General features: G+C 35.6%; 2 protein-coding genes across 3 annotated transcripts in view; one reads left to right on the top strand and one right to left on the bottom strand.

Moving 5' to 3' along the window:
* Positions 1-875: 875 nt before the first annotated feature.
* Positions 876-20,762, bottom strand: part of STXBP3 (syntaxin binding protein 3) — a 53,746-nt gene continuing 33,859 nt past the window's right edge. The window contains exons 12-19 of one of the 2 annotated variants that reach the window (XM_061186236.1): positions 16,361-16,426; positions 15,183-15,263; positions 14,154-14,292; positions 13,757-13,863; positions 13,112-13,204; positions 10,446-10,531; positions 2,513-2,661; positions 876-1,619 (exon numbers count right to left, since the gene is read on the bottom strand). In XM_061186236.1, coding sequence (XP_061042219.1) covers positions 1,525-1,619; positions 2,513-2,661; positions 10,446-10,531; positions 13,112-13,204; positions 13,757-13,863; positions 14,154-14,292; positions 15,183-15,263; positions 16,361-16,426 — 816 coding nt within the window. In that variant the 3' untranslated portion in view covers positions 876-1,524. Of the gene's footprint in view, positions 1,620-2,512; positions 2,662-4,787; positions 5,550-10,445; positions 10,532-13,111; positions 13,205-13,756; positions 13,864-14,153; positions 14,293-15,182; positions 15,264-16,360; positions 16,427-20,762 lie in introns of those variants that run through there. The other variant, XM_061186237.1, reaches the window with a different exon arrangement.
* LOC133088350 (large ribosomal subunit protein eL37-like) lies at positions 3,425-3,718 on the top strand. The gene has a single exon (XM_061186238.1). It carries the CDS (start codon positions 3,425-3,427, stop codon positions 3,716-3,718), a length of 294 nt encoding a protein of 97 aa, XP_061042221.1.

Here is a 20,762-nt window from a genome sequence, read left to right on the forward strand (position 1 = left end):
CTAAAACCAATTCCAGATGGATAAAAGAGTTACCTGTAAAAAATAAACCTATCAAAATGCTCTAGAAGATCGATGGGTGAATTTACAATCTTGGGTGCAAAGATATTTCTAAGTACAACATAAATTTGCAAGCCACACAGGAAAAGTGATGGATTGATCTACATAAAAATTTTATTTTTTTAGTATTTATTTATTTAATTAATTTATTTATTTGGCTCCATCGGGTCTTAGTTGTGGTACATGGGATCTTTAGTTGCTGCGTGCGGGGTCTTTTTAGTTGTGGTGTGGGGGATCTTTTAGTTGCGGCATGCCAACACTTAGTTGCAGCATGGCAGCATGTAGGATCTAGTTCCCTGACCAGGGATCGAACCCAGGCCCCCTGCATTGAGAGCGCGGAGTCTTAGCCCCTGGACCACCAGGGAAGTCCCTACATAAAAATTTTAAATGGTGATATCTATCAGTATTTTAAATGCACAAATACCTTAGACAGCTATGTCCTCAATAGAAATTTATATTATAGAAATATTTGTGTAAGTTTGCACAGGTATGTACCCAAACAATGCAGCATTATTTGTAAGAGCAGAACTCTGAAGATGAGTGATATATAAATTACAGTCCACTGTATGATAGGACACTATGAGGCCAGGTAAAAGGAGAGATTTGAAATGAAGATGTTCCCTTTGCGTAACACATGTGCACACATATCCTTACATTATCCAACGGTATACAAAGATTACATTATTATTTTCTTAGGTCAAAGGGAGTTATCTTGGTGGGAAGATTATGATGCATTCTTTTTCTTCTTTGTAACTCTCTGACTTAGAACTTTAAAATTTCCCGATTTCCCCTTCCTCCCCGCCAAAAAACAGAGATAATTTTTGTAAGTATATATTTATTTTCTCTTAGAATGTTCATGATTATTTTTGTTTGCTAATTTAAACATACATTATTCAGAATTATACAAAATTGTGTTCTTCAGAAGTATCTAGCAACAGTATATGCTGTGAAATCATTCTATTCCTATTAATGACTAAATTACTTTACATATAAAAGAAGTTATGAATTTCAGTTGAAAGAAAAACTGCACTTATAGGAAATCGTTCTATCATACATACAAGTTCACAGTTTTTACTTTTACAACCTTTTCATTTAGAATCATTCTTTCCCAAAACACTATACTTCAGCATTAGACAGATAAGTATCTAATAAGTAATTAGTATGTACATAGGTGGCTGTGAAAAATTACCCACAACTGTAATATACTGTTCCAAAGCTGAAAATATTTCCTTTTAGAAAGCATTTTAACATTTCTTCTCATCATCTACAAAGCAGCAACAATATTTAAATTAAAAATGGCAAATCCAATGATATGCAATCATAAACAGTCCCTTAAGAAATATACTTGAAAAGTCATTATTCCTTAAAATATTTACATTTTTTAAATTACATGACAGCCACAATGTCTTGATCTACTTTAGTTGATCAAATTAATAAGAATCTCCAAATCCCTCCCCTGCTAAAATGCTATTCATCTTTAATAAAGGAGACTTTATCCTTGGGTTTATTCAGCATCTTTATATCATCCAACAGCTTTTTGGGTGTTAAAATATGCGTGGAACCTGGTAGAGGAAAAGAGAAATTTTCAGAGGCCAGCAGTTAAATCAATTTTCCTTGGCTAATTATATTGTCCTGTCCTTCAAATATGCAAAGTGCAGTAGCTTGGGGCAACTTAACAAAATTTCTATAGGATGCCTTCCTGAAATCTGCCTAAACTACAGTATTTCAATCCTTCCTCTTCATTGAGCACACTCAGTAACCCTTCAAAAACACCGCCCACTCCTAGTGCTTTGTCCACTTTGTGCTATATATTGATAAATTGAAGACCAAAACTGGAGGTTAATCTGTCCTCCTGACAAAACAGCAACAGGCACTGTGAGTTCAGTCATAGAGAACTGTTAAGCAGTGCCGCAGATCGAGGCTTGGTGTATAAATGCGGCACCTCCACGAGTCAGGAGAGTTTCGGTATCAGTGGCTTTGACTGAAATTCTTAAAACTAAATTCCATACAGGCCTGGCCAATGTCAGGTCCACAGCCAGAAAAAATTTCAAAATATTTCTGTAGTAGAAATGTATGTTTCAAAAATTATTTAATCACGAGGGCAAGAAAAGGATAGGATGTAATATTTTAAAGGATATATTCTTTATGCAATATTTAGAATATTATAAAGAATATATAATACATTATATAATATATATTATAAAGAATATTATAAAGAATATAATATTTCTGAAGCTCATTCTCTCAAAATCAGAATTTTAATTAAAAAAATCAAAGAAGTCAACCAGGAAAAAACTCTGGTACATCAGATAAAACACACTATGATTTAAAAAATATTTTTTTGCACTCAACAATTTAGTTCTAAATGTAAATTACAAGATAAAGTTTTACATATATATTTTTGCATTTAGAGTTTGTTTTAAAAAAACAGAAAAGAGGAAAACACAAGTCTTACCAATAATAACTTCACAGGATTTATGTGCCTGAGATACTTCATAAGCACAACGCATTTCAGAATATGTAATTCCTCCGATTACAAAAATAATCAGCTTAGACCCATTTTTTCGATCCTCTAAATAATTAGCTCTGGGTTTCTGCCGAGCACTAAAAAATAAACACAAACATGTTAAAAATATTTCCAAAGCCATACTGCTTGTAGTCTTTTAAAAGAGCCCAACTCAAGCAAACTCAAATTTGGCACCAACTGCATTGATTTTAAGGAAATGACTTAACTATGGTATGACTGGAGCACCAAGGGCCAGGCAGGACAGCCCGACTTTAAGTTCAATTTTGATCTACAGAGTTTGAACAAATGGCTCATAATCTAGCTCAGCACTTTTACCTATAAAATACAGCTAAGGCCCTGTCTTATTTATTTCAGATAAAGACATAGTATACCTGAAAAGTCTATGACTTCCTGAAGTTAAAAAAAGGGGAGGGTGGCATTGAAACAATAGGGTTTTAAAGACATAGAGGGGGTTGGGGAGGCACAGGTGCTGCTTTGGAGCTGACATGGTACCGGAACGCCCCTTGCTGGAACTCTACTAGTAAAGTATGATTATAGGAGATATTGAACACATATCTGCACTCCTGTGTTCACTGCAGTATTATTCACAATAGTCAAGATATAAAAACAACCTAAATGTCCATCAATGAACAAATGGATAAAGAAAATGGTACATATGTACAGTGGAATATTATTCAGGCTTAAAAAAGAAGCATATTCTTCCATTTGCAACAACATGAATGAACCTGAAGGATATTATGCTAAGTGAAATAGGCCAGACTCAGAAAGACTGCATGATCTCACTTATATGTGGAATCTAAAATAGTCAAACTGCTCTTTGGTCTCGGCGGCAGAAGCGAGATGACGAAGGGAACGTCATCATTTGGAAAGCGTCGGAATAAGACGCACATGTTGTGCTGCCGCCGTGGCTCTACGGCCTACCACGTTCAGAAGTCAACCTGTGGCAAATGTGGCTACCCTGCCAAGCGGAAGAGAAAGTATAACTGGAGTACTAAAGCTAAAAGACGAAGTACCACCCGGACTGGTCGAATGAGGCACCTAAAAATTGTATACCGCAGATTCAGGCATGGGTTCCGTGAAGGAAAAACACCTAACTCCAAGAGGGCAGCTGTTGCAGCAACCAGTTCATCTTAAGGACTTCAATGACTAGTCGCGCAATAAATGTTCTGGTTTTAAATAAAAAAATAAAATAAAATAAAATAAAAAAGCCAAATTGATAGAAGTGGAGGATACAATGTTGGTTGCCAGGGAATGGGTGGAGAGGAAAAAGAGGCAATGTTGTTCAAAGGGCACACAGTTTCAACTATGCAAGATGAGTAAGTTCTAGAGATCTAGTGTACAACATGGTGACTACAGTTAACAAAACTGTACTGTATATTTGAAATATGTTAAGAGGATAGATCTTAACTTAAGTTTTTATGCCACAAAAGAAAGAAAAGAAAAAAAAAGGAAAAAAAGAAAATGGTAATTATGGATATATTAACTAGTTTGTGGTGATTTCCCAATGTATATGTATCAAAACATCAAGTTGTATACCTTAAAAATATACATTATGAAGTCAATTGTAACTCAATAATGCTGTTAAAAAAAAAGAGAGCCACCTGAGTTTCAACTCTGATTCTGCTTCTTTTTAATTCTCTATGATTTTTAGCAAGTTACTTAACCTCTCTCTAAACCTAAACGGTTGTTTTCAAGATTAAATGAAATAATGTACAGAATACACTAAGTATGGAATCTGGTACTAGGAAAGCACTAAACAAATAGAACTACAGTTTCTACTACCTCCCCCCTTAGATTGCTCTAGATCTGTGCACTGGCCAAGATAGCAGCCACTAGCCACATGAGGCTATTTAAATTTAAATTAACTAAAAATTCAGCTTCTCAGTCATGATATGTGGCTAGTGGTTATCATACAGGACAGTGCAGATATAGGACATTTCCATCACTGCAAGAAAGTTGTATTGGGTAGCACTGCCCTAGGTCATAGAAATCACTATTTTTGTTCCCATACCCCACTGGTAAAAATTCTGAGTTTTTATTTGAAAAGTAAATAAATATTTTAAAATAAACACGTACATCTATTAAAAATATATATTAGTTTATAAATTATATATGTGTACTAGTATATACTAATAAAGCTTAATTTGTCCTTTTTCTAGTGTAAAAATAATACCCAATAGATCATCTTATTACCCGCTTTGGAAACCATACACTAGATGACCTCTAAGACCCTGCAATGTAGGATATCACAGTAAACTTTTTTTAAAAATAAATTCATTTATTTATTTTTGGCTGCACTGGGTCTTTGTTGCTGCACGCGGGCTTTCTCTAGTTGTGGCGAGCGGGGGCTACTCTTCATTGCGGTGCATGGGCCTCTCATTGCGGTGGCTTCTCTTGTTGTGAAGCACAGGCTGTAGGTGCACGGGCTTCAGTAGTTGTGGTTTGCGGGCTCTAGAGCGCAGGCTCAGTAGTTGTGGTGCATGGGCTTAGCTGTTCCATGGGATGTGGGATCTTCCCAGACCAGGGCTTGAACCCGTGTCCCCTGCATTGGCAGGCAGATTCTTTTTTTAAAATAAATTTATTTATTTATTTATTTATTGGCTGCATTGGATCTTTGTTGCTGTGTGCGAGCTTTCTCTAGTTGCAGCGAGCAGGGGCTACTCTTTGTTGCGGCGCGCAGGCTTCTCATTGTGGTGGCTTCTCTTTGTTGTGGAGCACAGGCTCTAGGCACACGGGCTGCAGTAGTTGTGGCATGTGGGCTCAGCAGCTCCATGGCATGTGGGATCTTCCAGGACCAGGGCTCAAACCCGTGTCCCCTGAATTGGCCGGCAGATTCTTAACCACTGCGCCACCAAGGAAGTCCCGGCAGGCGGATTCTTAACCAGTGTGCCACCAGGGAAGTCCACGGTAAACTTTTAATAATGTTCTCAGTCTAGCCTTTTGGATGGTAATTTCCATCTGCCATCTTAAGGAATGACGAGGTAGTAAACAACAGAAATAGTAAAGAGACTTAGTAGCTGGTTTTGAAAGATGAAACAGGAACAAGATACACTCTTGGTTCCCAAACAAAATAAATCAAGGATATACTAAAAGTACAACCTTGGTTTAAAAACTTTCCAAAGAGAGTGAAATAAAGTAAGAAAGCAAAAGAAAAGGAAGTAATATTGCTCAAAATGATTATGTGATTGTAATGATTTTTAAATTTCTGAATAGCAATTTTTGGACAATAGGATTACATTTAATTTGTTTCACATAAATGTGTAAGACACTGTGCTAGTGTTTTACACTCTGAAAGACACATAAATAATGATTAAATCCCTGTATCCTGAAAATCTCACTCTAGAAAGCACCTAGAAGCATTGGTTAAAATAAGAGCAAACATCTTTTTAAAAGCATAGCTGAAAATAGACAAGTAAGAGCAATCTTCAAGGGCCAGCAGCAGTAAAAAGGAAACTAAAAACTAGAGTGGTAAACTGAGTTGAGGCTTGCTCTGCCTTATAGTGTTAGTCTAATCTTAGCAAACAAGGGGTCTGGGTGTTTCCCTGTTTAATGAACACAGAAGACAAAGTCTTGGATATTGTGCAAGGTAGAGATGGGGAGGTGACACCCCTGCATAAGGTCAGGACACCCTCAAAAGCAAGGGGAGATGACAAAGAAGCTTCTTGCCTGATAATTCAACACAGGCCTGTCTCGTGAGAGCTCTAATTTACACTACCTTCATAGGCTGGGGAACCCGAACTGAGAAATTAACACACAAAAGAAAAAAGTCTCTAACCTTGGCAGAAGCAAATGCAAAACCTCTCTGAAGGTACCCACTCTCAACCCTGGCTACTGAAATAAGCTCAGAATCCAAAATTATGAAGCACACGAGGAAATAAGCAAGCATAAGTGTCTGCAGAAATGAAAAGCAGTAAAATTAGACCCCAAAGAATGTCAGATGTTGAATTTAGTAAAAAATAGTCTAAAATTAAGTATGTTGAAAATGATAAATGATAATAAAGTAGAACAGAAAGCATGACAAAATAAGAACAAAGAAGTCCAAGCATATTTGAAAAAGAAACAAGGAGAACTTCTAAAATAAAGGAAAAGTAAAGTCAATGAACATAGAAGCTCAAAAAGTATAGACATTTATATAGTTTACTCAGCAGATTAGGCACAAATTTAAGAAAGAACTAAAGAATTGAAAACTAGATGCAAAGAAAAATTTCCAAAATGAAACACAAAAAGTAAAAGAAATATTAAAACTTGAGAGATTACGAGGCATGAAGATAAAATGAGATGTTCGAATAAAACCAAGACTGCAGAAGTGGCAATATTTGAAGAATTTATGAAAGACGTGAAACCTCAGATTTTAGGAAACACACTGAATCCCAAGGAAAGAAATAAAAATAAACCCTCAGGTAGACACAGCATAGGGAATGTACAGAATACCAAAGACAAAAAGCACCAGAGAGAAAAGGCAAATTACCTATAAAAGTACGACAAAACTGTCAGAAAACACCCCATCCCCATACACACACCTTTCCAAGAGCTAAAATGGAAACCAAGAAACAGGAGAATAACATTTCAAAGTGTTGAGTGAAAATTACCATGAGCCTAGAAATTCAAAGCTATCATGTAAGAACAATGACAAAATGAACACATTTTCAGACAAACAAAACCACAGAGACCCTACCACCAATAGACCCACACTGAAGAAACTACTAAAGGATATATTTCAGAAAAGAAAACAAATGAGCCCAAAAAATGGGATGCAAGGGACTCCCCTGTGGTGCAGTGGTTAAGAATCTGCCTGCCAATGCAGGGGACACAGGTTCGATCCCTGGTCCAGGAAGATCCTACATGCCACGGAGCAACTAAGCCTGTGCGCCACAACTACTGAGCCTGCGCTCTAGAGCCCAAGAGCCACAACTACTGAGCCCACGTGCCACAACTAGTGAAGCCCACGCACCTAGAGCCCATGCTCCACAACAAGAGAAGCCACTGCAATGAAAAGCCTGTGCACCACAACAAAGAGTAGACCCTGCTCGCTGCAACTCCTGCGCGCAGCAACAAAGACCCAACGTAGCCAAAAATAAAATAAAATAAATTAATAATAAAAAAAGGGATGAAAGCAGAAGTGGTGTGCAATATATCTGGTTACTATGCACACACAACTAAAAAAATAATAATGCTCATCATTAATTTGGGAAATAAAAAAGATATAAGGTGAAAATAATAAAGAATTAAGAGAACATTTAAAGGGTGCGTAGTTTGAATTAAGTTGTTCTAAAGTTCTGTATTGTTCATGAGAAGGGCAAAGATACTAATCTCAGACTTTGTTGAGTCAAAGAAGTGTACTAAAATTCTAAGGATAATAGCTACAAAAGCACAAAAAGGCTATATAACTTCCAAGCCAGAAGAAAAGGGAAAAATAAAACTAAAGAAAAAGTCCTCAGACCAAGAGAATCACCCTAGAGAAATACTCAAACACACATAAATGTACAAGAATGCTCATTGCATATTGTTTGTAATGGTGCCAGTTTTGACACAGCCTAAATTTCCATTGTGTGGAAAATACATGAATAAACTGTGATACTCACATAAGAATACACCAACCAGCAGTGAAAATTTATGCATGTTATCAATTTGGGATAAATTTCACAAACATAATGTTGAGGGAAATTTAAAAAGGAAGTTGCAGGAGGACACATACAAGATGACACCATGTATATTAAGATTAAAAACACAGTCAAAGGCAACTTGTGGTCATGGTGGAATAAGATGGTCAGAAGATTGCCCTCCAAGAAAACAAGTATAAACCTGGATGAAATTGTGGGGGGGAAAACCAGTTCAGGTCACTTGGAAATCAACCACGGGCAAACAGCAAATTGAGAAGCATTTACTCTTAAAAAATATGCTAGCATATTGGTAAGAATGGTGGTAGTGACTACGTGACCTTCTAGCCTGAGGCTGCACCCAACCTGCACTGTTCTTCCAACTCAGTCAGCAAAAACTATAGCTTTACTGACCTGAGGCTGGCTGAGAGAACCACCAACTTTACTGCCTGAGGTGGAAGACTTGACTCAAGGTAGGGAGCAAAGGGAGTACAAAATCCTGCAGCTTTGCTAGTTAAAAACGGCAGACCTGGTTTAGAACAGGAAGACCTGCAGCTCTGGTAGTACAACATCTTGGTCCCAGTATGGGATAGGTGGCACATCAGCCAGAAATTTAATGGGGAAATCCTGAACGTACGAAAGCCAAAGAAGACAAAGACAAACTCTCCCCACATCCTTAGCTGACTGCCAAATTATGCCTGTGCCAGGACAAGCCAGAGGAAGCCCAGGGAAAGAATAGGAAAAAAAAGAAAGGGGGGTGGTGGTGGGGGGAAGACTCAAGAACTGACTCCGACTTGTAATGCAGTTCTTAACCCACACTCGGATTGATCAGCAGATGATGGAAGGCATGAGGTGTCTAAACACAACCTCTGCCCAGATAACTGGCCGACCTCTAAACTATTCAGACATAGGGCAACCACTAGGAACCAAGCAAAAAAATTCAATTTAAAATTACAAACCCCTGCAATGACATCAGTGGCTAAACTGCAGGGGGCAGTGATCCCACAGCTTAAGTCCATACAAGTTACTAAAACAAAAAACAATTTAGAGTTGCTACAGTACAGTATCTAAAAGATCCAACTTTCAACCAAAAATTAGTAGATAACGTAAGAAAACAGTAAAGTGTGACCCACACGTTGGAGAAAAGCCATCAATAGAAACTGACCCTGAGTGAATCCAGATGTTGCATTAGCAGACTTCGAAGAATCTATTATAAATATGATCAAATAATTTAAAAAAAACCATGCTAGTACTATGTTAATCAATGGGGAATTTCAAAAGAGAAATGGAAACTAAAAAAGAAGCAAATGGAAATTCAAAATGTGAAAAGCACAATAACTGAAATGAAAAATTCACTAGATGGGCTCAATAGCAGATTTGAGATGTCAGAAGAAAGAATCAAAGAATTGAAGATGGATCAATAGATATTAGCATATCTGAAGAACAGAAAGAAAAAAGGTGGAAGAAAGGTAAACAGAGCCTCAGTGACCCATGAGACAAAGTCAAACTTTCCAACACATGAGTAATGGAGTTTCAAAAGAAGAGGGACAGAGAAACAGGCAGAAAAAAAATTTGAAGAAACAGCAACTGAAAACTTCCCCAAATTTGATGAAAAATATTAACTTGTACATCCAAGAAAACTCAACTACCCCACGTAGAATAAACACAAAAAGAACTCCGCCTAGACACATCATAGTTAAACTGCTAAAAGCCAAAGACCCAGAGAAAAATCCTGCAAAACACAACTCTATAATTTAGAATACAGATATATGTAGAAAATGTATAAAGATACACAGGTGAATGGTAAACACCAAATTCAGGATAGTGAAGAAAGGGAGAATAATAAAAATCAGACAGTGATATATAGGAAGCTTGAACTGTATTTATGATTCATTTGTTAAGCTGGGCACTGAGTATAGGGTATGCATTATAATATCGTCTACAGCTTTCTGAATGTCTCAAATATTTTATCACAAAAAAAAATCATCAAAAAGGATTATGTCCTCTGCTAATGTGAAGGAAAAAAAAGATGAGTGGAGAAATTCTTCTCTAGTTTCATGAAAGTTTTTTTTATAATAAAGGCGCATTTTCATACTGCTTATCTGGACTCATCTAAAACAGGTTACAGTTAAAGAAAAACTGCCTTTTAAGTGACTATATGCTTCAAGAAGAGTTACCAATATAGGAATACCTGTGTACCTTTTCAGTTATTAGTCTGTAATTTCATAGTGAAAATTTCACTGGCTTTCATTTATAGGTTTTACCTTACAGCTCCTGAGCCATTCCATACTGCTGGACACTGGGAACAATATGGCCACTCTTTTGAATCTAATCTATTATCGATGGCATCCTAGGAAAGAAAAGAATTAAAACCATCAAGAAAATATTGTAAATTCCAGGATTTTGTTTGTTTTACATAAAACTCAAAACTTGTGTTTACAATTAAGGAACATAAGGATATATATTTAATAAAATAAGGTTAGCCCTCTTTTTGAAACTCACAAATCTCAATTGCTACAAAAATTAATGAAATCATTTACTTATTAAACTAATATTTATTGCATGCCTGTTATTTCTTCATCTGGAGGGTTCCCACTTTGGTGTGAGAATTCCAGGTACCTTATAAGGATCTTTATCTCTAGAGTGCTAGGAGTTCCTTTTTTTCTTAAATAAATTTATTTATTTATTTATTTATTTAGGCTGCGTTGGGTCTTTTGTTGCTGCGCACGGGCTTTCTCTAGTTGCGGTGCACGGGCTTCTCATTGCGATGGCTTCTCTTGTTGCGGAGCACGGGCTCTAGGCACACGGGCTTCAGTAGTTGTGGCACACGGGCTCTAGAGCACAGGCTCAGTAGTTGTGGCGTACGGGCTTAGTTGCTCCGCAGCATGTGGGATCTTCCCAGACCAGGGCTTGAACCCATGTCCCCTGCATTGGCAGGCGGATTCTTAACCAGAATTCTTAACCAGATTCTTAACCAGAATTCTTCCCTGTGCAACCAGGGAAGCCCAGTGCTAGGGGTTTCTAAATACCATCTTAATCCTGACACACCTCTTAGGCTACTGCAGTCCAGGCCTTGCCCTTCATAGCGGTGGCTCTAAAACAGAATGTGCATCCTGGCCTAGGTGTATTCAAGACAAGCCAATGGGATGAGAGAGGCTTTCCTTTTCATTTTTAAAATTTTCCTTCTTTTTAGGGTTAATATTTTATTATATATTTATGTGTAATTGTATATACTGTACACAGAGTGTTTTATCAATACAGAATTTACATAGTTTATAAATAATCATATACTCTAGGCTCCTGATCACATCTATTATGATTAAGTGTGCATGATCAAGAAAGTTTAGAGACCACTGCATTAGAGCATGGTTGTACAAATGGTATCAATAAGTAGGAATGGACACAAGGAATGGGCACAAGGTACTCAGCAGTCCTAGAATATTTCAATAAAACTGCAAGATGTGAAGAAACCAAGTTTCAGGAGAAACCCTGAAGGCCGTAGACTGCCACTGAGGTAAAAGTGGATTATCTGAATTTAATATGCAAATCCTTGTTAAAGGGTTTGAGAAGGTCAATTCTTATTTTTAAAATACTAGCAAAGAAAAACTACTTAGTTCTATATCCTTGTTATGGATCAGAAAAAAAAAAAACCTTATGCTGCAGAAAAAAAAGTCTAAACTCTTTAAACTTTTCATCTATATTAAGCATGTGTGAATGACACAGAATTAGTCAAGCAAAACAGAAAAATCATAGGAATAAATTGTACACAATTAGTTTCCATAGGAAAGTAGAAATTAAAGTTTAATAAGTTAAAAGCAAATTGGAATAAATAGAACTATCTGATTATAACTGAAGAATCAATGTCATGACTTTATTGAGCTCATGTGATTTTTATTAGTTCATTTTCTAATTTCCTATAATTGAATATTACTTTCTAAAAGTTAACAGTACTAAAGGCATCAGCCATCTGTTGACTATAAAAGCAAACTATAGTGAGGTTTACATTTTTTTTTTTAACATCTTTATTGGAGTATAATTGTTTTACAATGGTGTGTTAGTTTCTGCTTTATAATAAAGTGAATCAGCTATACATATACATATATCCCCGTATCTCCTCCCTCTTGCGTCTCCCTCCCACCCTCCCTATCCCACCCCTCTAGGTGGTCACAAAGCACTGAGCTGATCTCCCTGTGCTATGAAGCTGCTTCCCACTAGCTATCTATTTTATATCTGGTAGTATATATAAGTCCATGCCACTCTCTCACTTCGTCCCAGCTTACCCTTCCCCTTCCCCGTGTCCTCAAGTCCATTCTCTACGTCTGTGTCTTTATTCCTGTCCTGCCCCAGGTTCTTCAGAACCATTTTTTTTTTTTTTTAAGATTCCATATATGTGTGTTAGCATACGGTATTTTTCTCTTTCTGACTTACTTCACTCTGTATGACAGTCTCTAGGTCCATCCACATCACTACAAATAACTCAATTTTGTTTCTTTTTATGGCTGAGTAATATTCCATTGGAGGTTTACATTTTAATCACAAATACATTTCCAAGAATACTGGAGTCTAACACTTTCTAATAGTGGTCATAAACAAATGTTATTTTGTCGAACTTTCATTCAACTAATTTATATTTCTGCTACATATAGTTATTTCAAACAGAGTTTTTTTCATAAAGCATGTGTGTGCTTTTTTTAAAAATATTTATTTTGAGTCAGTCAATGGTATGAATTTGCAGTCTTTAAGGAGAGACTCTTCAAGAGTTTCCTCTCCTCCCTTGACACCAGATACAGCCTTCTTTTGTGAACTCTCCCAGTACTGCAGATAATTCCTGACCCACAGATATGCTCAGACTCACAGATAAATATACAAAGAGTAAAAAAGATTCTACAGAAGGGCACTCAGGGTATAAATAAAATTTAATGAATTTTACCTCCAAAATATCTTTGATAAAAGGTGTCCATCGAGAGAGCTGAAATGTTTCTTCTGCAGACCGATCCTTTCTTAATGGTTTGCCTTGTTGAGACTAATATAATTAGAGGAAAAAATTAAAAATCAGTAATTTTATTTAGTGATATTCTCTTAAGTTTTCTAACAAGATGTTTAATTTACAACAAACACTATGCTGCATTTGACTTAAAACTAAGAGTGGAAAAGCCTACTCAAAAAATCTGAATAGGTGTGGTCACGTAACTTCACAGTATTTCGTGCATTAATGATAAAATTTATGATAGTATCAGAAAATATGTTTACTCCAAAGTGCTTATATAAAACTCGATGGGAAAGAGTGAGATTCTATACAGAGTTCTTCAAATTCTGCTATAAATGAATCATAAAAAGAAAAGCATAAATAGCAAATTACAACAGAAGCTGTAAGATATAAATTCACTAGAAAAATGTACTTGTCCAAATTACTCATATATGGAAAAAACATGAAATTTTTAATATTTTACTTACCAAATCAACAGAGTAAAATTAAGAAGACTGTCCACATGGATTCCCTCATAAGAAAACATATTTAATGCAAATGACCACACATGCATATGTATAAGTATATACAGAATGTAAAATTTCTTACGGGAGGGACAATGGGAACACCAAGGTAACTCCAGTTACGAATCATGTCACTCTCATTTTCTATCTTTACATTCTGGATCAACCTGTCCAAGTTTTCTTCCGTAGTTCCTTAGATAAGTAAAATATGAGTGCACAGTCAAATAATTGCTACCATAATCATTTCCAGGTTTTAGGTACCCAAGAGTAAAGCTTTTTTAAAAAAAGCAAACATTTAAATTATATACCCTTCAGTATGCTCCCAATTTCACATTTTTCCTTTTATTTATCTTAACCAACTTTAGCCACTACTTTTGAATTTTCTAAGATTCTCTTATGATCAAATAGTAAACCACTTATTGTAAAATGATTTTAGAGCTGGGTATTTTAATATATTCAAGAAAATAAACAGTCTGCATTACCATTAATACTGAATATATAAAGTAGGATTGCTCTTATTTTATCATAATTATCATGATTTTTGTTGAGTAGAACTGGAAGGAGTACTCGCATAGCATCTTTGACTTTCTGTCCTTCTGCGTCGGTTCCAAGTGCCAGGTCCTTAACGAAAATGAAATACAGTCAGTAGTCTATGATCCAAATTCATTTTTCAGTTAAAAAAAATCTATTACTAAAACTTGCCAAATTTTAATGGAACACTGATGCCTTTTCACAGGAAAATGTGAGTATCACTCGTAAACTAATACTGTACAAAATGTAAAAAGTCAAAAAATAATTCAGAGAAGAAAATCATTAATCTAAACCTTTGCTAATATGGTAGACATGAGCTGCATGTGGCTACTGAGCACTTGAAATGTGTCTAGTCTGAATTAAGATGTGCTCTAAGTTGAAACACCAGATTTTGAGGACTTGTTTGTGAAAAAAAGAATGTAAAATATTTCAATAATTGTTTTATATTGATTACATGTTGAAATAATATTTTGGAGGTACTGGGTTAAATCAAATATATTAAAGTTAACCACACTCATTTCTTTTTACCTTTTTAATGTGACTACTAGAATATTTAAAATTATACATGACTTGCATTCTATTTCTATTAGACAGCACTGATCTAAATAGTTTTGGCATTATAGAGGAGGCTTTAATTAAACGTGCCTACACAGTACTCTGCAGGATGCTGCCTTAAATGCTGCACCCACTGAAAAAGGCCTGCCAACAGTGCTACCCTGAATTAATGCTCCAAACACTTAAATCATCCCATTCAACCAAAAATGCATAATCACAGATTAGGAGGGACTGCTTACTATGACACTGTGTAGCTACTTGTTAGCGTTGGTAAGGAATGATGTATTAAACCAAGTGGGTGAGTCTCCTTCTAAAAGAGGTTCTGTGATTTAGTGCACTGTATTGAACAAAAAGTTAGATTTTACCTTACAAAGTTAATTCTGGAAATCTATCCTGAACATAGGTATTTCTGACTCTGCACATACCTGTTCAGTTTTGCAGAGCTTTTCTATATTAGGCTTGAACTTATTCATGCAATCTTCTGCTAAATTAAGATGAACAACTTGCTGAAAAACAGAAGAAATCAATCATTTAAAGCATCTTCATTTCTTTCTGTGTAACTGATAATATTAAACTTTTGAGATGGGCCTGAAGGAAAGTATGGGCTTAGGTGGGAAGGAGGTACCATGTAAATCAAGGGAAACATCTCGGGAAAGGAAAAAAGTGAAAATTACCATGATCTACAGGGGATAATCAACAGACCACAAAAAAACAGAATGGAAGGGTTGAATTTGTGTTAGGCTTATGAGTAGTGAAAAATAAGGTGAGAAAAAAATAGTGAAGTCCTTAAAGTCAAGCAGAAAAAGTGTGAATTTATGTTATTGATTCTTGATTAGGGAGCAATATGATAAAAAATATGTAAATATTATTCTGATAATTACTTGTAAGAAGGACTGGAACAGCAAAAAAACAAAACTTTACCTGCCCACACAACTTTAATTGCTCTTAAATCTACTGATATATAACTATTAATTCAGACATCCCTGGTGGCGCAGTGGTTAAGAATCTGCCTGCCAATGCAGGGGGACACGAGTTTGAGCCCTGGTCCAGGAGGATCCCACATGCCGTGGAGCAACTAAGCCCGTGCGCCACAACTACTGAAGCCAGCATGCCTAGAGCCCACGTTCCGCAACAAGAGAAGCCACCACAGTGAGAAGTCCACACACCGCAATGAAGAGTAGCCCCTGCTCACCACAACTAGAGAAAGCCGGTGTGCAGCAATGAAGACCCAACGCAACCAAAAATAAATAAATAAAATTTAAAAAATAACTATTAATTCAACAAACCAAGTATAACAACAACCACTTGTCAATCCAATGTTGACTTTTCTTATTAAGTTGATAAATATTAAACTTTTTCTGTTTGGCTATTCAAGACAAAGATATAAAAAAATTTAAGCTGGATCTGAATAAATCAAGAGTATATACAGAGAGAACTCTATTGGGGAGCTTAGATATTTGGGGTATTTCTCAGACCTAAAGTAAGGTTTTAGCGGACAACTAACACCAAGTATTCCATGACACCCACTGCTAAACCTGACTACAGAACTGGATGGACTAATAAACTAAAAATGATAACATATCTTATATACGATACTGCTTACCTTAGTAATCTGTTTACGGAAATGGGGCATCTTTTTCATCAGTTGGGCAAGAGCACTAAGTGATGTCTAGGAAAAATAAAACATTTTTTAAAACAAACTTATGATTCAGTTACTTTTATATAACAACTTCAAAATCCTGTAGTTTTAAATATTTATTAATTTACTAAATATTTGGCAATTTTAAAAAGAAAACAAATTCAAGAGGTTTCCAGTTGCAGCCATGATAAAGTAACTGATATAAAAATTATCCTCCCTCCATAAACAGAAACAAAATTGGACAAAATAAAAAAGACAACAGCTTTCAGGCAAAGGATTTTTCAAAAATAGCTCAAAGCTAGGTTACTTGAGCAAAGGAAAGCATAGGCGGTGATCCCTGCACTCATCGTGGCTCTTCCCTGAAACATTTTCCAAAACACAGTGAAAGGAAGTAGAGTTTAAGTAGGAAGCAAGTCTCTCTGGGCACAGGAAAAAGAGATCAGAGTTTGGGGCTACTGAGGTAGGGTTTGGGGTCCAGGGTTAATAGAGAAAAGAGCCAGTCACAACATAACTCAAAGACATGTCAAAGGGTTGCCTTAGCATCCCTGGCCAAATACTAAGCTGCACATGTACAGGGCATAACTCTGAAAGGCCTAGCAGAGAACAACTGCAGAGATTTCAGAGGGGTCTTGATGCAAGACAATATTGGCATTCTCTGATCCAGACAAAGTAGACAGTTCTAAGTGAACATCCCAGACATTTAGTCCTGGAAGGACTGTATCTTCAGACTAAATGCAAAAGTGAAATACACTCAACATAACAAAAGCCTGACATGAAGTCTCAACAGAATCAAGGTTATTCACTAGCAAATTAACTGCCTGCCAGAACAGAACTCAATACTCTTTGTAGACAGAACATCATCAAGAGCCTTTGCAACACAGCATCCACAATGTCTAACATACAGTAATATATTACTGGACATGTAAAACAGGAAAAAGTGATCGATACTCAAGTGATGAAACAGTCAATAAAAGTAGACCCAAGATAATCCAGACGCTGGAGTTAGCAGACAAGGACTTTAAAATATCATACTTATGTTAAAGAAAACAGGCAAAAAGATGAACTAAATGGATGAAAAGATGGAGTATTTCAATAGAGAATTATAGACTTTATTAAAAAAAAATTCAATGGATGTCCTAGAATTAAATGCAACTTTGAAATTAAAAACACAACAAATGACTCATACATTGTGGGTGAGACTGTAAAATGGTACAGCAAATTAGGAAAACAGTTTGCAAGTTTCCTAGAAAATTAAATATACATTTACTATATGACCCAGCGATCCTACTCTTATTTATCCAACTGAATGAAAACATCTGTTCACACAAAACCTGAATGTTCACAGTGGCTTTATTTGTAATCGTCAACAACTTGGAAAAAACCTAAATGTTCTGCAACTTGTGAACAGATAAAACGTAGTATATCCATACAGTGGAATACTACTCATCAATAAAAAGTGTTGACGCTCCTGTTACATGTCACATGGATGAATGTCAAGTGCATTATATTAAATGAAAAAGCCATATTGTATTATTCTATTTAGCTGTCATTCTGGAAAAGGCAAAACTATAGGAACAGAAAATAGATAAATGGTTCTGAGGGGATCAGAGTTGAGTGGAGAGGTTGCCTACAAAGTGGCACAAGGCAACTGGGGGGGAGGTGTTGATGGAATTGTTCTATATCTTGGTTGTGGTTATATGAGAGTATACATTTGTCAAAACTCATGGAATTTTATACTATAAAGGGGGAACTTTACTTTCTAATGCAGTTTAAAAAACAGTATGTTGAATGGGTTTAACTGCAGACTGGATACAACAGACAAAAGCAGGGGACTCAAAGTCAGGTTAATACAAAATATTTAATTAAAGCACAGAGGAGGAAAAAAGTGGGAAAATAAGGAACAGAATAGAAGAGACGTAGAATATGGTCCAAAAATCTAAAACACAAGTGAATGGAATCCTAGAAGGAGAGGAAAGACAGACTAGGACAAAATCAAGAAGTGAGGAAATAAGGGCCAAGAATTTTACAAATATGAAGAAAGTTACCAACCCAGTGATTCAAGAAGCTCAACAGGGCTTCCCTGGTGGCACAGTGGTTGAGAATCTGCCTGCCAATGCAGGGGACACGGGTTCGAGCCCTGGTCTGGGAAGATCCCACATGCCGCGGAGCAACTAGGCCCGTGAGCCACAATTACTGAGCTTGCGCGTCTGGAGCCTGCGCTCCGCAACAAGAGAGGCCGCGATAGTGAGAGGCCCACGCACGGCGATGAACAGTGGCCCCCACTTGCCGCAACTAGAGAAAGCCCTCGCACAGAAACGAAGACCCAACACAGCCAAAAATAAATAAATAAATAAAAATTAAAAAAAAAAAATAAAAAGAAGCTCAATAAACCCAAGGAGGATAAATACCAACAATAACACATCATAGTAAGGCATATTATGGTCACATTGCTAAAGATAAAGACAAAAATCTTTAAAAAGACACTTTATCTTCAGGAAATTAACAGTAACATGACAGCTGACTTCTTTAACAGAAATGATGGTAGTCAAAAGGTGACATATTGAAATCTTTAAATTGCTGAAAGGAAAAGAAGAACTGCCAACCTTGAATTCTAAATACAGCAAGTGTCTCTGTAAAACCTGTAAAACACAGATATCCTTAGATAAAAACAAAACTTGAGAGAAATCATCCAGCCCAGATGGAAACACTGAAGAGCAATAAGGAATAAATAACAACAGATTTCAAATTTACGTGGATAATATAAAAGTCTATTGAGAATTTAAAACAAAAATAACATCCTGACTTTATAACACATGTTAAAGTAAAATATATGACAACAACAGCACAAAAGAGGAAGGGAGGTAAATGGAGTTAAACTATTATAAGGTTCTTGATTTCTTTAGGACATGGCAAAAGTATACTTTAAGGTACACTGTGATAATATAAGGATACATTTTGTAATACCCATGATGACTACAAGAAGGACACCAAAAGGTAAAACAAAAGTTTATTTTGGAGACAAAATGGAATAGTTTAAAGAAAAAAAAAAAAGGACGATATATAAAGAAGGCAGAAAAGGAAAAGGATAAAATAAATAGAAAACAAATAAGATGGTAACAAATTCAACTATATCAATAATTACATGAAATACAGATGGACTTAAACATTCTAATTACAAGATAAGGATCGTCAGACTGAATAAACAAACAAACCTCAACTATCAATACAAACTCTTTTTAAGAAGCACACTTTAAACATAAAGGCACAAATTGGTGAAAATAAAGGATGAGAAAAGATATACCATGTAAACACTAGCTAAAATAAAGCAGGTAAGGCTATATTAAAATCAGACAAAGTAGAGTTTAAGTCAAGAAATATTGCAAATGAAAAACAAAATGACATTTTGTATTGATAAAAGATAAATTCAACAGAAAGATAACTATCTTAAATTTATAAAGACTATAATTAACATGGCTTCATCAGTTGATATCACTTTGAAAGTTGACAAGATTCTAAAAAAAATAGACTAATTCACAGCCATAAGCGATACCATTCTCAGTAACTGATATAAAAAGCAGATAAAAAATGAGTAAAGAAATAGAATATTTGAATAACATGATGAACCAGCTTGATTTAATTGACACACATAGAATTTGTATTCTTTTCAAGTACACATTGGGTACTTAACCACAATAGATCGTATGATAGGTCACAAGTCAAGTCTGAACAAATTTCAAAGGACTGAAATCATACACGGCACATTCTCTGACCACTATATAGTTAAATTACAATTCAATAACAGAAAGACAAGTAGAAAATTCCCAAACTCTTTGAAATTAAAAAACATATTCCTATATAACACGTGAGTCAAAGAAGACATCACAATGAGAGTTGGAAAATATTTTGAGCTGAATCGAAATAAAAATAGGTTATTCCAAAACTTGGGAAATGCAGCTACAACAATGTTAAGAAGGAAATAAATAAATATATATAGTAAGAGAAAAAAGGTTGAAAATCAATGCTGTAAACATCCAACTCAAGAAGTTAGAAAAAGAAAAACAAGCCAAAGAAAGCTGAAGGTAGGAAATAAAAATGAGTAGAAATCAATTCAACATAAAACTAACATACAGTAGAGAAATCAGCAAAGCCAAAAGTTGGTTCTTTGAAATACTAATTATGTATATAGGGCATATTAATAGTATATAGGCTAAAACACAAATTAACAATATTAGGATTAAATAAATAGAACACAGCTACAGGTTCTACAGACACTGAAAAGATAATAAGAGGATATTTGAAAATGCAGATGTAATAGACAAATCCCTTAAAAATGAACATCCCAAAACTGATATAAAAAAAATTAAAA

Source organism: Eubalaena glacialis, chromosome 3 (assembly GCF_028564815.1).
Source record: "Eubalaena glacialis isolate mEubGla1 chromosome 3, mEubGla1.1.hap2.+ XY, whole genome shotgun sequence".
In the NCBI taxonomy this organism is placed as follows: Eukaryota; Metazoa; Chordata; class Mammalia; order Artiodactyla; family Balaenidae; genus Eubalaena; species Eubalaena glacialis.

Excerpts from the sequence above, each read along its gene's own strand:
- LOC133088350 (XM_061186238.1), top strand. The coding sequence starts at position 3,425 with ATGACGAAGGGAACGTCATCATTTGGAAAGCGTCGGAATAAGACGCAC.